We start from the raw sequence: 17,784 nt of genomic DNA, 5'->3' as shown, positions 1-17,784 counted from the left end.
AAAACAGTGCTGTGCTCAATCAATTTGGGAAAATGCTTGCTACAATATCTTCCTCTCAAAGATTTGGCACAGCAGTTTATTAAAGGCTCTGAGAAAGCATAAAGCAAAAAAAAATATTCAACTTTATCACAACATTGTATAAACTTTTTGACTACAGAATGTATGTGTTTGTGTGTATGTGTATAAATTTTCATCTTACACTAAGGATTCCTTAGAAACCAGTGTAACAAAAGCTGGAGAACCCTGCCCTTCCTCCCTCCCTCATCCCTTTCCTACCTTCCTACCTTTCTTCCTTCCTTCCTCCCTCTCACCTTTGCCCTCTCTAATTCAACATCCCAATGTTGTCTGGTGCTTTTTGTTCTTACCTGTCTTTATGTGAGATCTTTCTTAGCTTCCTACTCCCCACGGGGTTAGGTGCCACTTCTTAGCAGGGCATACCTAGAGCCCCAAATTGGGTTCTTAGCCATGGTTCTGATTCCTCTCTAGAGTTCTACCATCATCAGGGCCAGCTTCATGGGTGTGTGGCCCATGTAATTGTACTTAAAAGGACCCATGCTTCATTTAATGCTCTGATGTCACCATTTTGAGATTCTTAAAAATTTTGAACAAGGGGCCCTGCTTCATCATTTTCCCCCTGGTCACTGTCCTGCCCCATCTCACTGTGTCTTTGTCCCTGATTGCATCAATTCTACAATCTCCCTAGCTCCCAAGTCACCTTGTCTCCAGGCCTTTGATTCCCTATGAGGCCTTGTTTTCCCCTTATTCTGTGGCCTTCTATCCTCCCTAATTTCTGAAACTCTTCCCTCATGACCTCTAGAGTTCATAATCCATGATTAGCAAAATCTCCCTTGTCCTCAACCGATTGTATGGCCATTCTTGTTACTTCTTTCCCTACAGGACACCTGGCTCTCCCCCCGAGTTCCCTGAGACCTGGCAGGCTTCCTAAGCAAGGCCTGATTTTTCTCTCACAGCCCTCATTCTCTCACAGGCCTGGAGGTGAGACAGGTGGCATGCAGGTGAGATAGGTGTCTTGCATAGGATTTCATGTCATTGGATTATCTGAACACTGTTGTCTTCTCCGGACTCCCAGGGATCATATTTCGATTATTCTAGATCCTGCTTTACCATCACTCTTCCCAATGTCATCTCAACTATTGGTAATTGCCATATCCACACAGATGATCCTTCCAACACCCAGGTCTCTCAGTCACTTCAACTCCTCCAATAATTTTCCCTCCATTCAACCCAGAGTTATGATTACTCATAACTGCAAAAAAAAAAAAAAAAGAAAAGAAAACACACACACACACACACACACACACACACACACACACATGTACCATAGGTGCATTTTACTGTTTTGTATTTTCGTTTTTAGAGATAGTGTACACCGCAGGTAATGATGAGTATGATGAGTGTTGTGCTGTTTGCTTTTGCAGTATAATATATAGTTCTAAATGTTTAAATTACTGTATATGCTATATTCATTATAGGCTAGCATGCTTGTTTTAAAGATTGTCAGTTTATTAAAATCTGAATGTAAGAAAAAAAAAACACGCCACCCTTAGCACATACTGCTGCCTCCATCTGTGGTTCACTCCCTCACTTTTCTCCTGGTCAATTGGTCAACCCCAGTGTGCTTTCTGAGATTTAGTTCCAGTTCTTTCCTCCAGCACCCCCATGCCCTCCCCAAGCTGGGTTCGATCTTTTCCTCTGTCTGTGCTTCCCAAGACCAAAATCCTTGTCCCTTTAGTTGACCATCTTTCTCATCAGAGTGTGAAGTCCTTGAAAGCAGGGATGGTCTGCCACCATGTAGCTCAAGTAGCTATGGGATCCCGGGCACATCAGAGGCACTCGGATTGGCTGTGTGAGCCCAGGACACAGCATCCCCCTCACACACGGGGATGGGAATTCACAGCTGGTCCTCCACGGTATGAAATGGTAGTGTAACCTTTATCTCAAAAATGACCCACAGTATGTGTGAGTGTGAGAAAAAGCCTGATTTGGAATCAATTTGAGGACTTCTCCCTATAAACAATGGCCATTTAGATGCATGAGGGAAGTGCTTAATAAAATATTTTTTTCCAGGGGATCCCTAGGTGGCTCAGCAGTTTAGCACCTGCCTTCGGCCCAGGGCGTGATCCTGGAGACCTGGGATCGAGTCCCACATCGGGCTCCCTGCATGGAGCCTGCTTCTCCCTCTGCCTGTGTCTTTGCCTCTCTCTCTCTCTCTCTCTCTCTCATGAATAAATAAATAAAATCTTTAAAAAAAAAGTATTTTTTTCCTTTGCCTGATGGGTACATCTGACATTAAAGGTCAGCCAAAGATCAGTGACCTTGTGGTGACCACTGTAGATTCTGAGCAATAAAGGGCACAATCGTTATATTCCTGGAGCTCACATTCTAGGGGGAAAGGCCCGGTGAGGCCCATCTAAATAATCTGGGAAGTAATTTGGCAGAAAGTAATTGAGGAAGTAATTTGAGAAGTAATTGCATTTGAGAAGTACTCGAGAAAGATTTTGACAGGTTGCCCAGATGGGTGTGAATTGAAGGCTGATCCCTGGTTTGATCTGAGCACAGATCATGGGTGGAAATCCATATTGTCAGGCACTTCTTTTTCTTTAAGATTTATTTATTTATTTATTCATTCTGAGAGAGAGAGGGAGCGAGGCAGAGACACAGGCAGAGGGAGAAGCAGGCTCCATGCAGAGAGTCCGACTCAGGACTTGATCCCAGGTCTCCAGGATCACACCTCGGGTGGCAGGTCGCGCCACACCGCTGCACCACCAGGGGCTGCCCAAACACTTATTTTTCATAAGTATTCCAAGCACATGTCTGTGCTCTCTGTGTACTGAAAAACATTCCAGACCAGAAAACAGCAGACTTCCCACAACTGGCATAGAGATAATTGCTCTGCATTTTGTGGCCCCAGTGACATATCTTGTGATGGTCCCTAAATTCTCCCGAAGGGGCAGGTGTCTGTCAGGTGGTAATGAGAACATCTGTCCATTAGTCCCCACTGCACCCCCGGCAAGCTCTTGGACTCACTGGCCCTTCTTCTCTCCAGCCTCTGCGGCTCCGTGAGCCCCTGCACTCCATTCTGCTGACCATGTGCGAGAACCAGCCTAGCAGGCGGCTGCCCTTGCAGTCGGTTCTGGAAGCTTGTCGGGTTCATCGGGAAGAAATGGCTGTCTACCCAGCCTCTGCCAATGTCCACGTTCGACAGCTGGCCACCTTAGTACTGAGCACCATCTCCGAGGTCAGTGTCTACCTGTGCTTCCCAACCCAGCAGCCACCAGCTACAGGTAGTTGTTGACATTTAAATTAGCTAAATTGTAGTCAATTGAAATGAAATAAAATAAAATATTCAATTCCCCTGTCACACCCACCACATTTCAAGTGCTCGGTAGCCACATGTAGCTAGTGATGACCATTCTGGACAGGGTAGATACAGAACAATCTCATCATTGCAGTTCTGTTGGGCAGTGCTGGTGAAGACCTTTGGGGGGCCCAGATTTCTAATGTGGCTGAGACTCTTGGGATCTTTCAAAGAGACTCTTTATATAAAAACAATTGTGTTTATAACCCACGAGTAGCTCATCTATCAAAATTTGACTAAGCCTTGTGTAAGGAGCCTTCCCTGTCTGTGCCTACAGCCCCCGGCTCCTCCCTTCCTCTGATGTCTTGTATCTGCAGAGAGTCCCCTTGTTGCACCTGTTACACCGTGTTGCTTGCTGCCCTGTGTGCTCCCCACTGCCTAGGAGGAGGCTGGCACATAGTAGGCATTTGGCTTAGGTCGGATTCCCTTGAAGCAAAGCCAGAAATGGCGAAGCTTATACATATTATTATTATTATTATTATTATTATTAAAGATTTATTTCTTTTAGAAAAGGAGAGAGAGCGAGCGAGTGAGTGCATGAGTGAGATGGGCAGAGGGAAAGGAAGAGAGAATCTTAAGCAAACCCCACATTGAGTGCGGAACCTGATGGGGGATTGATATCATGACCCTGAGATCACGATAAGAACAAAAACGAAGAGCCGAATGCTTAACCTATGGCACCACACAGGTGCCCTTATGCATGTTATTTATTGGGGAAGTGCCCCTAGGAGAGGGGGAATGATGAAAGGAGGACAGGGTGGTTGACAAGCCCAGCCACGAGGTGGAGACAGCCTCAGCCTGGCCCCATGGAGGGTGGGGTGGGAGTTCTGGGGCAGGAATTGTGTCGGGGTTGGGCCCCTTGAGGCTGGGGCAATGCTGGGACTGGGGAGAGGCCAGTGAGGTGTGTGGGATATAAACACATGGAGGTCTGGATTTGAGAGGAACCAGAGGTAGGCAGGGCTGGAGACTGGCTGGGTGGCCGTGCACTTGCCCAAGGTGCAGGCTGGAGAACTGAGACCAAGCCTAATGCAGGGCCATGTGGATGGAGGAGGGGACAGTTGGGGGTGGATGCTGCCTCTAGCCAGTCAGAAAATGCTTCTCACATCCTGTTCCCCTTGGATCCCTTCTGTCTTGGCATCTGAACATGTTGCTCCTATTCATTGAGCCAGAGGAGCTACAATGAAGCACAAATCACACGGTGAGGTCGGGGAGAAACAAGAGAATGTGATATAGTGTTGTATCAGAGAGATGCCAGTAAGGTGATGAGGGAAGGTGACAGAAGGGACACTGCCCTCTGCCTTGAGGGCAGACATGGAGAGGTTTGGAAGTGGAGAGAACATAGCTTTGCATCTTAGAGGCTCAGAGGAGCTCAGCGGGGGCGGGGGGGGGGGGGGTCCTAGGCGGTAGGGGGAGCACAGGAACAAAGGCACAACTGTGTAGGAGTACACTTGTTCTGGGGGAGGGGAGTGAATTACATCTAGGGTGCACGTGCGGGGTGGAGTCTGGAGCACGTCTGGTGCCAGAGCACCTTGTTAGGCTCTCACTGTGTAGGACAGACACTTCCGAACTGACTTAATCTGACAGCCAGTCTGTGTCTATATAAACGTCCCCTCTCGACTTTTGGGATGCACTTGACCTTCAGGTGGAGAGCAGAGTTGTGAAAGAAAGCTCCCCTATGCAGCAGGACAGAAGCTACCTGCTCAGGAATAGGCTGCATCAGGAGAGCTACGAGAACCCAGCAGCATGGGCCCTGGAGCGTCTGCACCCTTGCAGAGGTGGGTACAGCATCCCAGGCATTCCCATTGTTTCCTGTCCTGAGTGGACTGGACGATTCCATGCTGTGGCAGCCGAGAAAACCCATGCAAGCTTCCCTCTTCCACGGAGCCCCCAGAGAGAAAGGGCTGTGTCCTGAGGAAAGCTTCATCTGAAGATATTATTTATATCAAACATAAACTCCTTTTTTATTGAGTTTTAAGTGTCCGAGTTGATAAAACAAATTTCAACACACAGCATAAGAAAAAGAGGTTTTTAAAATTAGTGTCTAGGTGGAGCAGAAGAAAAGCAATCTTTAAGAGACTGTTTTTGTTCTTGCTCCAGTTGTGTTAAAGGAATGGATTTTAGAATACTCTTCAAATCTTCCACTGTTCTCTACTCTTCAACTGAATCTGAGCATTAAGGAGGGCACGTGATGTAATAAGCACTGGCTGTTATATGCAACTGATGAATCGCTAAACTTTACCTCTGAAACTAATAATACAGTATATGTTAGCCAGCTTGAATTTAAATAAGGAATTAAAAACAATGTTATTGTTTGCTGTCTCTGAAGCAAGGCACTCTGCCACTAGGTTTTATCTTTCTTCATCCTCCTCCAAAAAAAAATAAAAATAAAAAAGCTCCCTTGACTGTAACTGTCATTTCCATTTCTCCCATGAGCAAACAGACTCAGAGAGGGTAAGTTTGCCAAAGTTACACAGCTGATATCCACACTTCAGTCTGCTTGATTCAAGAAAGCCATGCTTTTCGCCTCTTCCGTGCCCTCCACTGTGCTGTTTGGTTAGTTTCAGAAAGAAGCACAGAGACGCAGAGCTCCCTGGTGCCTGGGCTGAGCACCCCAGCACACAGTCATCACAGCCTCGCTGTCAGCAGGTAAGCAGCAAGCTGTACGGTGTGTGGACCATTCGTGTGGGGACTGCTGTATCTTGCTTCTTTACTGATTACTGATGTGAAACCTTTTGCTTCTCCAGAAAAAGCTGATCCTTTTCCATTGGAAGGTGAAAAAACAACACATTTAAGCTGATACACAGCCAACGGGTGATGGGGGCTGTATGGCAGCTGTGCTGTCGGGCCATTCTGTCTCCTCTGGGAATTGAGTTCAGGCTTAGTTATGTAAAACAACATGTTTCCACATTGTTGTGATTACCTGTTGCCTCACAAGGCAGCATAATGACCACAAAATATAGTGCCTAAAAATAATGGTTTAGGGGCACTTGGGTGGCTCGTCGGTTAAGCGACTGCCTCTGGCTGATGTCATGATCCTGGGATGGAGCCCTGAGTCGGGCTCCCAACTCACAGGGGCGCCTGCTTCTCTCCCTCTGCCTCTGCCCTTCCTCCCCCCACCCCCAGTTCGTGCTCTTTCTCTCTATCTCTGTCTGTCAAATAAATAAATACATACAATAGATACCACCTCACACCAGTGAGAATGGGGCAAATTAACAAGGCAGGAAACAACAAATGTTGGAGAGGATGTGGAGAAAGGGGAACCCTCTTGCACTGTTGGTGGGAATGTGAACTGGTGCAGCCACTCTGGAAAACTGTGTGGAGGTTCCTCAAAGAGTTAAAAATAGACCTGCCCTACGACCCAGCAATTGCACTGTTGGGGATTTACCCCAAAGATACAGATGCAATGAAACGCTGGGACACCTGCACCCCGATGTTTCTAGCAGCAATGTCCACAATAGCCAAACTGTGGAAGGAGCCTCGGTGTCCATCGAAAGATGAATGGATAAAGAAGATGTGGTTTATGTATACAATGGGATATTACTCAGCCACTAGAAATGACAAATACCCACCATTTGCTTCAACGTGGATGGAACTGGAGGGTATTATGCTGAGTGAAGTAAGTCAGTCGGAGAAGGACAAACATTATATGTTCTCATTCATTTGGGGAATATAAATAATAGTGAAAGGGAATATAAGGGAAGGGAGAAGAAATGGGTGGGAAATATCAGAAAGGGAGAACGTAAAGACTGCTAACTCTGGGAAACGAACTAGGGATGATGGAAGGGGAGGAGGGTGGGGGGTGGGAGTGAATGGGTGACGGGCACTGGGGGTTATTCTGTATGTTGGTAAATTGAACACCAATAAAAAATAAATTTAAAAAATGGTTTATTTAACTCTTGATTGTGTAAGTTTGGAAATTAAAAAAAGGTTGTGCTCAGCTGGGAGGTTCTTCTGGACTTTGCTGGATGCCCTCATGCATCTGTGATCAGCTGTAGCTTCACCTCTGGGGGTGGCGGGCTATTATCTGGGGGAGCACTGGCTCATCACCAGCAGGCTAGCCTGGGATTATTCTCAAGATGATGGCAGAGTTGAGAGAGAGAGAGAGAGAGAGAGAGAGAGAGAGAAAGGAAGGAACAGAGGGAGAGAGATGCAGAGTGCTTGGATCAGGGAAAAGAAGTGGTTGGTTTTAGAATCAGTCAAACATAGATGCTTAGATCTGCTAAAAATCCACATGAGACTATATCTTCCCACATCTGGAACATTAGGAATTTTGAATCTTGTGTATTTATTTCTTTGCATGTTGATATTTTGTCCTTCTCTGGTTCAGCCAAGGGCTGTGGTGATACTTGATGTCACATACACACCTGAGGCCTTGACAAGATGCTGTAGGGTTCATCTCATAGTGATTTTTCCTGCTATTTAAAACTCTATTCTCTTTTTTCTCCATGAAAATAGTTTTCTTTCTGTTTCCATAAATAATGTACTTTTTTTTTTTAAACCGAGAAAACGTTTTGAACAATATCTAAAATTCCAAGCAGGAAAGACAGAACCTCCAGTGACCCTATCAAGGTGTTCAGGAGCTGAAGTCATAGGACCTCTGTGTCCTGAGCACAGTGATGCTGTGCTCATTGTGAAGCAGTGTTGTGGGGCAGGGAGGAAATGGACTGTGGCCTTCCACCTCAAACCCCACCCCACTCCTGTGGCTCTGCAGATTTAGTGGCCTCATTGGAAAAGTGGATACAGTAATTCTCCGCATAGGCTTGGGGCAAAGGTAAAGTAGTGGACACACCTTGTCCAGCTGAGCACCTGCGTGTGGTGGGCTGTTTCCATTGTTCATCATCTCTCCCTTTCTTGACCACTGGCTAGTGCTCTTCCAATTGACGTTCCCCAAGAGCTTCAGGATAGACAGTGGTTAAGCTCCGGTTCCACTCTCTCTGTGGCAGCAGAAACCCCACAGCCAGCAACTCCTACTCAAAGGGCTTTTTTGCAAAGAAAAGGAAAGGTGAGCAAAAGAAGACCAAAGGACATTCTCCAAAGAGGTTTGAGAGGGGAGCTATGTGTGGCTGACACAGTAGTTGAAAATGGGCAGGGTCTTCTGGGGGGTGGGTAGGCTCCTTGGGCTGAAATTTACAGAATTAAACTAAAACCAACTTGAAATTTGCAATCTGGGGCAATAGGAGTTTATCAAGTGGGCTTGTGGTAGCAGACACTGTATAGGATAGAAGGTTGAAGATGTCAGGTCCCACCACTCAGGATGTTCATAACTATCAATGTGGGGTGGTGGCAAAACAAGGTATGTGATAAGAGGGCCCAATGTACTTGGAAGGTGCCTTCTGGGCAGGCAAAAGGCGGGAGCAAAGGTATGGGTGGGGCAGAGGAAGAGAGATTCCCCGTTGCACTTGGTACAGAGGGTAATAGGGTTGGGGTGAGTGTGTGGAGTAGAGGCTGTGGAGTACTTAGGCATCCTGCACTGGCTGTGATGTCCAGGCTGACAGGAGGGACAGATGTCCGGTGGCCCCTGCAGTGTGCTCATGCTTCTGGGGACCCTGTCTCCTTGTGAGCAGGTTGGTCTCTACTGAGGGTCTACCCTGCTAAGCGCATGCTAGAGGGTGAGATCAGGGAAGGTCTCAGGGTGCACCTGCTGCCAGAAGCAGCTCTGCCATCAGCCAGCAGAGCCACTTCCAATGTTTAGAAGACATCCTTCCTTGAACAACACTGACATTAGCTGAAAAACTGTTTTAGTGACCATACAAGCCCTCAGTGACCGCGAGGGGATTAGGGTCCCCTGGGGCAGGGATGAGCGCCTGCAGGGCAGGCTGTTAACCCAGGAGGCTGTCCTTGCCAGGTGTTCGGCCTGTGCCTCTGTTTTCCTTTGGGAACATCAGACCTAGATGCCCCCAGAAAGTCTTTGTCTGTCTGTCACAGAGATATTTGCTTAAAGCTCCTTAACCAATTGGAGATGAGTTGAGCCTACAGTAGCCTCAGGACGTCCTCCGCGTTGTGGCTCTGGGCTTCCACACTTCCCAGTGTCCCCCACTGCCCTCTGAGGCCCCTCTCAGGTTCTCGTGAGCTTGCAGGGCATATACACAGGGTCAGGGAGTAGGATTTTTTTTTTGCCTTCTTTGGTTTTTCTTCATGATCACTCACTTAGGATGCTGCCACTGGAGATTCTTTCAGGACACAAGTTATGCACTGGCTGGCCTTTTGAAACAGGAGTCTGGTTGTTTGGTTCCCTTGAGGGGCACATTAGTAGGGCCCACCCAGTCCTAACACTCTCTGGTGTTAGATTTGGGAGAGTTTCCCAACCTCTTGGGCCTCAATGTCCTGCCAAATGGGTTGAGAATATGCACCCCATAGGATGATGGCTGGGTCTAACTAATGACAGGTATGAAAGTACTTCCCCATCACAAGTATGGTACGAAAAATGTGAAATTGGGAATAGCTGCCCATGCATGTTATTGATTCAACATACAGAGCTAGAAAAATGTCTCATCTAATCTAAATCTAAAGCTATTTTTACTTTAAAAGGTCTCTGGCATATAACATATATTTGTATCATATAATGTGTTTTATAATTTTCATACATACCAAAGATTAGGTAATGATGTGAGAATTATGACACATATAATGAAGTGGACCCCCAACTTAATAGCTAGGACATCACCAAGAATCCTGTACCTGCTGTTAAGACATCTGCTTTGAGATGCCCAGCTTAAGCTGGGGCTTCAGCCCAGTTAAACCCCTTTTCCCTGAAGCCTGTTTCCTGCAGACTCTGGGGAAGGGAGAATGGGTAGGGGAGGAGGGGAGGGGAAGCCTAGTCCCAGAGCTGGGGGTGACCAGACCCCCTGGAATGTGACTTCTCTCCTGTACCACGAGTGACTCTGGGTTTTTGCCAGTTCTCTATGCCGGAGTTCGTCTTGCTGGCTGGAGAGGCCCCGGTGATTTTGCATCTGGCTGGTTCGATTGTGGTAAGTGCTGGGTTAATTGGGCAGAGGTGGAGGGTGCTGAGCCAACCATCCTGCTGGGCAGGCCTGGAGGCCTCTTGACTACTGACTAGGGCCTCAGGCTGGGAGGGCCCCGGGGGGGTTCTCGCTCTCTCCTCCAGACTGCTGCTGCAGCCCTCTGCCAAGCTGCACCCCAGCTCCTGGTCCTCCAGCTCTTTCTCTTCTCCTTGAATGGGCCATTCTGGGTGGCTGAGCGGTGGCAGCTGTGGTCAGGGTGGGGCTGTGGAGACAGATAGATCTGAAATTAATCTAAGGAGGGTGAAGCGAGAAGGCAGACCGCCGCTCATCTTTGCACGTGACTCTGCTGACCAATGTCTGATTCAGAGCAATCCCCTTAGCCTGTCTCTTCACTGGATCTGTACCTACCTCTATTCCTTCTTCTGTGTTGTCCCTGGAGGGATAGATTCAGAGAGATAACACCTGGATCCATGATTGAGGACCCTGACCAGCTTGAGCCCTCCCAGAAGGTGGAGCCTGAGGAGCAGCTGGGATTTCATCAAAGGAGAGGCATCTAGACCTGCCTCCCAGCCTTCACGGTCCCTGTGGAGCCTGGCAGAGAGTGTGGATTTGAGTCTAGTTCTGCTTCTTACTAACTTTGGCACCTGTCCCTTGCAATCCTTGCCACCCCTTACTACTAACAGGTCCCCTCACTGTCTCTGAAACACATCTCTCCACTGTTGTATAGGAATGCTAATGTACATATCTCTTAGGTTGTTTGCCATTAAGTGATACAATACATATAAAGTGTTTAGCACAGTAGAGAGCCCACAGCAAAGACTCCATCATATCTTGTAGTTATTTTTACAATTGATACTATTTATTGTTTTCAGACCAAAAAAGGGAAATCCTATTTGGCTCTCAGGGAGCTCTGTGTAGTGCTGTTGAGTAGTCAGTGTCTGGAGGTGAAATGTGACATTATGTCAACAGCAGGAGCAATCTTCAGTGCTGTCATGTCCTTCATCAACCTTGGAGAGCTCACCTACTTTGGCTTGGCTTACATGAAAGGTAAGTGGCTCCTGGGTAGCCCATAGCTGGCCTGGTGCTTCATATAACCCAAATATCTGGGTATCTGGACACTATTCCTTCGAAAAAAATTGCTTGAGGTAGGGATGCTTCATCTTGCACATTTAGACCATCAGCTAGCATGGAAAATGCTTCAAGTGCTCATTGCAGAGTGTCAAGGAAGTGCAGAAGATTATATTGGAATCGTGTGTGTAAGATGGTGTGGGTTTCTGCAATGTGCTGGGTCTGGTTGATCAATCTCAAAGCATTGATGTCAGATAAGTGAATGTTGAAAGCATTTCCATGTAGGTGGGAATATGAAATGGGGCAGCCACGTGGAAAACAGTATGGTGGTTCCTCAAAAAGTTAAACACAGATTTACTACATGATCTGGCAATTCCACTTTTGTGCGCACGCCCCACATAATCAATAGCAGGGTCTTTTTTTTAAATTTATGATAGTCACACACAGAGAGAGAGAGAGAGGCAGAGACACAGGCAGAGGGAGAAGCAGGCTCCATGCACCGGGAGCCCGACGTGGGATTTGATCCCGGGTCTCCAGGATCGCGCCCTGGGCCAAAGGCAGGCGCTAAACCGCTGCGCCACCCAGGGATCCCAATAGCAGGTTCTTCAAGAGAGATTTTTATACCTATGTTTGTAAGAACATTGTTCAGAATAGCTGAAATGTGTAAGCAACAGACGTGTTCCATTGACAGATGAATGTGTATGCAAAACGTGGTCTATATACATAATGGAATGTTATTCCACATTAAAAAAGGAAGGAAATTGGGAAGGCTGGGTGGCTCAGTGGTTAAGCGTCTGCCTTCGGCTCAGGGCGTGATCTTGGAGTCCTGGGATCGAGTCCCACATCAGGCTCCTCACAGGTAGCCTGGTTCTCCCTCTACCTATGTCTCTGCCTGTCTCTCTCTGTGTGTCTTTCATGAATAAATAAATAAAATCTTTTTTTAAAAAAAAAGGAAGGACATTCTGGCATATGCTACAATATGGATGAACCTGGAGGATGTTGTGCCAAGTGAAACAAAACAGTTGCAAAAAGACAAATATTGTATGACTCCACCTGTGTGAGGTACCTTGAATAGTCAAAATCATAGGGACATAAAGTAGGATGGTGGTTGCCAGGGGCTGGGTGGAGGGGCCTGGGGAGGTATGGTTCAATAGGTTTAGAATTGCCATTCTACAAGATGAAGAATTCTGGGGCTGGATGGCAACAGCAGTGTTAATATACTTAATAGTACTGAGCTGTACATTTAACTATGGTCAAGATGATAAATATGTTATTATGTATATTTGACCACAATAAAAAATTTGAAAAAAATTCCATCTAATCATACAGGACTGATGGAAAATCAGCACCTCACCCTGGAGCCTAAGTTAAGAATTCATTATAAAGATGCTGAAGGAAAGCCTTCTTCCTTTTCCCCCCATCTCTGCCCTTCCATTAAGAGACTCCTATTTCCATCTCCACAAATATGCCTTGCTGTTGCTGAAGCCCTTTAACTTCTGTGTGGGATAATGGCAAGGAGGCAGAGTTGGGATCATATGGGCTTTCAGGTTCACCCCTGGCTCTGCCAGCTGATCTTGCTTAGGAGTCCTAATCTCGGTGTTCTACTCTCTAATCCCCAATGGGAGGAGCCTGGGGGTTATTCAGTGTGCCATGGGTGGGGGTAAGCTGGGGGTAGGGTGGGGGTATCCTCTCCCCAAGGCTCTCCACAGAACTCCAAAAGAGCCCTCTCCTTTTTTTAAAAAAAAATTATTGGAGTTCAATTCGCCAACATATAGCATAACACCCAGGGCTCATCCTGCCAAGTGCCCCCCTCAGTGCCCATCACCCAGTCCCCCCAACCCCCTGCCCAACTCCCTTTCCACCATCCCTTGTTCATTTCGCAGAGTTAGGTGTCTCTCATGTTTTGTCACCCTCACTGATATTTCCCACTCATTATTTGTTTCCCCTTTATTCCCTTTCACTAATTTTTATATTCCCCAAATGAATTAGACCATATAATGTTTGTCCTCCTCCAATTGACTTACTTCACTCAGCATAATACCCTCCAGTTCCATCCACGTTGAAGCAAATGATGGGTATTTGTCATTTCTAATGGCTGAGGAATATTCCATTGTATACATAGACCACATCTTCTTTATCCATTCATCTTTTGATGGACACGAGGCTCCTTCCACAGTTTGGCTATTGTGGCCATTGCTGCTATAAACATCGGGGTGCAGGTGTCCCTGGCGTTTCATTGCATCTGTATCTTTGGGGTAAATCCCCAACAGTGCAATTGCTGGGTCGTAGGGCAGGTCTATTTTTAACTCTTTGAGGAACCTCCACACAGTTTTCCAGAGTGGCTGCACCAGTTCACATTCCCACCAACAGTGTAAGAGGGTTCCCCTTTTCTCCACATCCCCTCCAACATTTGTGGTTTCCTGCCTTGTTAATTTTCCCCATTCTCACTGGTGTGAGGTGGTACCTCATTGTGGTTTTGATTTGTATTTCCCTGATGGCAAGTGATGCAGAGCATTTTCTCATGTGCGTGTTGGCCATGTCTATGTCTTCCTCTGTGAGATTTCTGTTCATGTCTTTTACCCATTTCATGATTGGATTGTTTGTTTCTTTGGTGTTGAGTTTAAGAAGTTCTTTATAGATCTTGGAAACTAGCCCTTTATCTGATACGTCATTTGCAAATATCTTCTCCCATTCTGTAGGTTGTCTTTTAGTTTTGTTGACTGTATCCTTTGCTGTGCAAAAGCTTCTTATCTGGATGAAGTCCCAATAGTTCATTTTTGCTTTTGTTTCTCTTGCCTTCATAGTTGTATCTTGCAAGAAGTTGCTGTGGCCAAGTTATAAAAAGGGTGTTGTCTGTGTTCTACTATAGGATTTTGATGGAATCCTGTCTCACATTTAGATCTTTCATCCATTTTGAGTTTATCTTTGTGTCTGGTGCAAGAGAGTGGTCTAGTTTCACTCTTCTGCATGTGGATGTCCAATTTTCCCAGCACCATTTATTGAAGAGACTGTCTTTCTTCCAGGGGATAGTCTTTCCTGCTTTGTCGAATATTAGTTGACCATAAAATTGAGGGTCCACTTCTGGGTTCTCTATTCTGTTCCATTGATCTATGTGTCTGTTTCTGTGCCAGTACCACACTGTCTTGATGACCACAGCTTTGTAGGACAACCTGAAATCTGGCATTGTGATGCCCCCAGCCATGGTTTTCTTTTTTAAAATTCCCCTGGCTATTCGGGGTCTTTTCTGATTCCACACAAATCTTAAAATGATTTGTTCTAACTCTCTGAAGAAAGTCCATGGTATTTTGATAGGGATTGCATTAAACGTGTAAATTGCCCTGGGTAACATTGACATTTTCACAATATTAATTCTGCCAATCCATGAGCATGGAATATTTTTCCATCTCTTTGTGTCTTCCTCAGTTTCTTTCAGAAGTGTTCTATAGTTTTGAGGGTATAGATCCTTTACCTCCTTGGTTAGGTTTATTCCTAGGTATCTTATGCTTTTGGGTGCAATTGTCAATGGGGTTGACTCCTTAATTTCTCTTTCTTCAGTCTCATTGTTAGTGTATAGAAATGCCACTGATTTCTGGGCATTGATTTTGTATCCTGCCACGCTACCAAATTGCTGTATGAGTTCTAGCAATCTTGGGGTGGAGGCTTTTGGGTTTTCTATGTAGACCATCATGTCATCGGCAAAGAGGGAGAGTTTGACTTATTCTTTGCCAATTTGAATGCCTTTAATGTCTTTTTGTTGTCTGATTGCTGAGGCTAGGACTTCCAGTACTATGTTGAATAGCAGTGGTGAGAGTGGACATCCCTGTCTTGTTCCTGATCTTAGGGAAAAGGCTCCCAGTGCTTCCCCATTGAAAATGATATTTGCTGTGGGCTTTTTGTAGATGGCTTTTAAGATGTTGAGGAATGTTCCCTCTATCCCTATACTCTGAAGAGTTTTGATCAGGAATGGATGCTGTACTTTGTCAAATGCTTTCTCTGCATCTAATGAGAGGATCATATGGTTCTTGTTTTTTCTCTTGCTGATCTGATCAATCACATAGATTGCTTTACGAGTGTTGAACCAGCCTTGCTTCCGGGGATAAATCCCACTTGGTCGTGGTGAATAATCTTCTTAACTTACTGTTGGATCCTATTGGCTAGCAAAAGAGCCCTCTCCTAAATAAAAAAGAACAATCTCTCTATGCTTTGATATGATGGACTGACCTTTGCCACATCTTTTGTAAAATGTGAATAGTAGAATCTTTAGGAAACATCATATTTTTTACATAAATTTATTTTTTATTGGTGTTCAATTTGCCAACATATAGAATAACACCCAGTGCTCATTTTTATTGATCTGTAACATGCATCCTACAGAAAGCCAGTGTACTTGTGCTGAGTCCAACTTGCCCTTATCTGAGGCTGCTTTCTCCCAGTCAGGTGTTCATCCTGGACCCTTCCATGTGGACATAGTAGAACTACTTACCTGGGGTGTCCTGGGTAAATCATTCAGAAGTCACCAGTCTGGGGTTTGGAAATAACCCACCTGGGAGGTTTTGCTAGCCAAACTGTAATGGAGACCTGCCTACATCTTGGGGAGAAAGTGGTCCTAAGGGAAGATTTAGTTGTTGTGGGGAATCAGATTCAGCAACAAGAGCTGAAGGCAGAGGGGCAGAGGTCTGGGTGCTGCATGGTGAAGACTATTTGAACTTCTCTGGGAAGCTCCTTCTGTCTCCCTAGCATGCTAGCTTTTGAGAGAAAAGGCTGGTTATCACTTAACAGGTCTGCTAACTATAACTTGGCACAACTCCTGTGCCCAGGCAACCTCCTGTTGTGTGACTCTGGGCTGAGAGGGTGAAGCCTGGAGAAGGGTATGGATGGGGCAGAGCAGGGTTGGGGCAGGGAGTGGGAGGGGGTCAGGCTTCACCTTGAAGAGGGCAGAGGGGCAGAGGCAGTGCCTGCAGTGGCAGGGGCTGGTTCATCCTTCCTCATAGAGGTGCTGATGTCCTGAGCTTGGATTGGAGCCTCCAAGATGGCCACATTCAGGTCAGAAGGCAAAGGTGACTCCACTCATGCCCTGTCTTCATTTGCTGGGGCTGCTAAAACAAAATATCATGGACTAAGTGGCTTAAACAACAGATCTTTATTTCTCACAGTTCTGAAGACTGGGAAGTCTGAGATCAGGGTTGGAGCGTGGTTAGATTTGGGGTTCTGGTCCTGGCTTGCAAGTGGCCACCTTCTCATGGTGTCCTTACATGACAGAGAGAGTGAGCCCTGGTCTCTTCCTCTTACCACACTAATCCCATCATGGGAGCCCCACAATAAATCTAATTACCTCCCAGAGGCTGCACCTTACCCCCACTATTTTGGGGGTAAGAACTTTGGGGAGGTGCAAACATTCAATCCATATTATGCCAATGCCTGGGGAAGATTTGGGGATGGTCCAGTTGAGGCTAATGGCTTGGCACACAGCAGGAACGGAATGAATACTCATTCATCTGTTTTTCACTTTATCTGCATATGGCGGTAGCTGAAAAGCAGCTCTTAAGTGACATCTTCTCTGAGATTAATAATCACATTCCTCCTCTTGATGCTGAGTTTCTCTTCTTTGACTCTCTCCTCTTTGTCTTTGACTTCTGGCCCCTCACAGACCCAGAAAAGGTCCTGTGGTGCCAGGTGTCCAGAGGACTTACTTCCTGCTCTCTCCTGCCCTCAGATGTCTCTTGTTTGACATTCTGGGCAGAGTTCAGGGCTGTGGGTCTAAAGGGGTGGTGCCTCTCTGACTGCTTTTCCCTCTCTACTTTTATTTCAGGGAAAGAGTTCTTTTTCTTGGACAATGAAACCAGGTTGTGCAAAATAGCCCCTGAAGGTTGGAGTGAACAGCCCCAGAAGAAGACCTCCTTGAATACCTTCACACTCTTTCTGAGGATAAAGTTCTTTATCAGTTGCTGTGCACAGCTCCAGTGAGTGCTCCAGAATTCTTCATTTTTTCCTTAAGGGACCTGTGTATGTGCTGGCTGACATTAGAGTTATAAATAATGGGTAGCAAGTGCTGGGTGAATTGTAAATTACGTATAAATAACAAGTGTCATCATGGTTGAGCTTGTTGATTAGATTTCAACATGACAGAAAAGGGGCAAATCAGAGTTTGGGCCCTGACAAAAATGAGAACTTGCCCTTTTGTTTCAAACACGGCACACTCAAAGTCAAAGTTCTCCCCTGGCCCCAGTATGAGCCTTCCTCAGCAACCCAGTGATCAGGATTGAGGAAAGCGTTATGTGTGACTATGGAGTTGGGTCATGGCCTCTTTATTCTTTTGCTTACTAAAAACATCATCTGAACATAGTTTTCTCACTTGAACTGCAGCAGCAAACATCT

General features: G+C 46.1%; 1 protein-coding gene across 1 annotated transcript in view; it reads left to right on the top strand.

The window, feature by feature from the left end:
• The window catches only part of FRMPD2 (FERM and PDZ domain containing 2), a 119,838-nt gene that overhangs the window by 35,607 nt on the left and 66,447 nt on the right, over positions 1-17,784 (top strand). The window contains 7 exon segments of the mRNA XM_038578012.1: positions 3,068-3,259; positions 5,022-5,154; positions 5,938-6,025; positions 8,246-8,381; positions 10,276-10,347; positions 11,214-11,388; positions 17,219-17,369. Coding sequence (XP_038433940.1) covers positions 3,068-3,259; positions 5,022-5,154; positions 5,938-6,025; positions 8,246-8,381; positions 10,276-10,347; positions 11,214-11,388; positions 17,219-17,369 — 947 coding nt within the window.

The sequence above is a fragment of the Canis lupus genome, chromosome 28 (genome assembly GCF_011100685.1).
Source record: "Canis lupus familiaris isolate Mischka breed German Shepherd chromosome 28, alternate assembly UU_Cfam_GSD_1.0, whole genome shotgun sequence".
Taxonomy (NCBI): Eukaryota; Metazoa; Chordata; class Mammalia; order Carnivora; family Canidae; genus Canis; species Canis lupus.
Note: the sequence above shows the minus strand (reverse complement) of the source record. Positions and strands in the feature narration are given on the sequence as shown.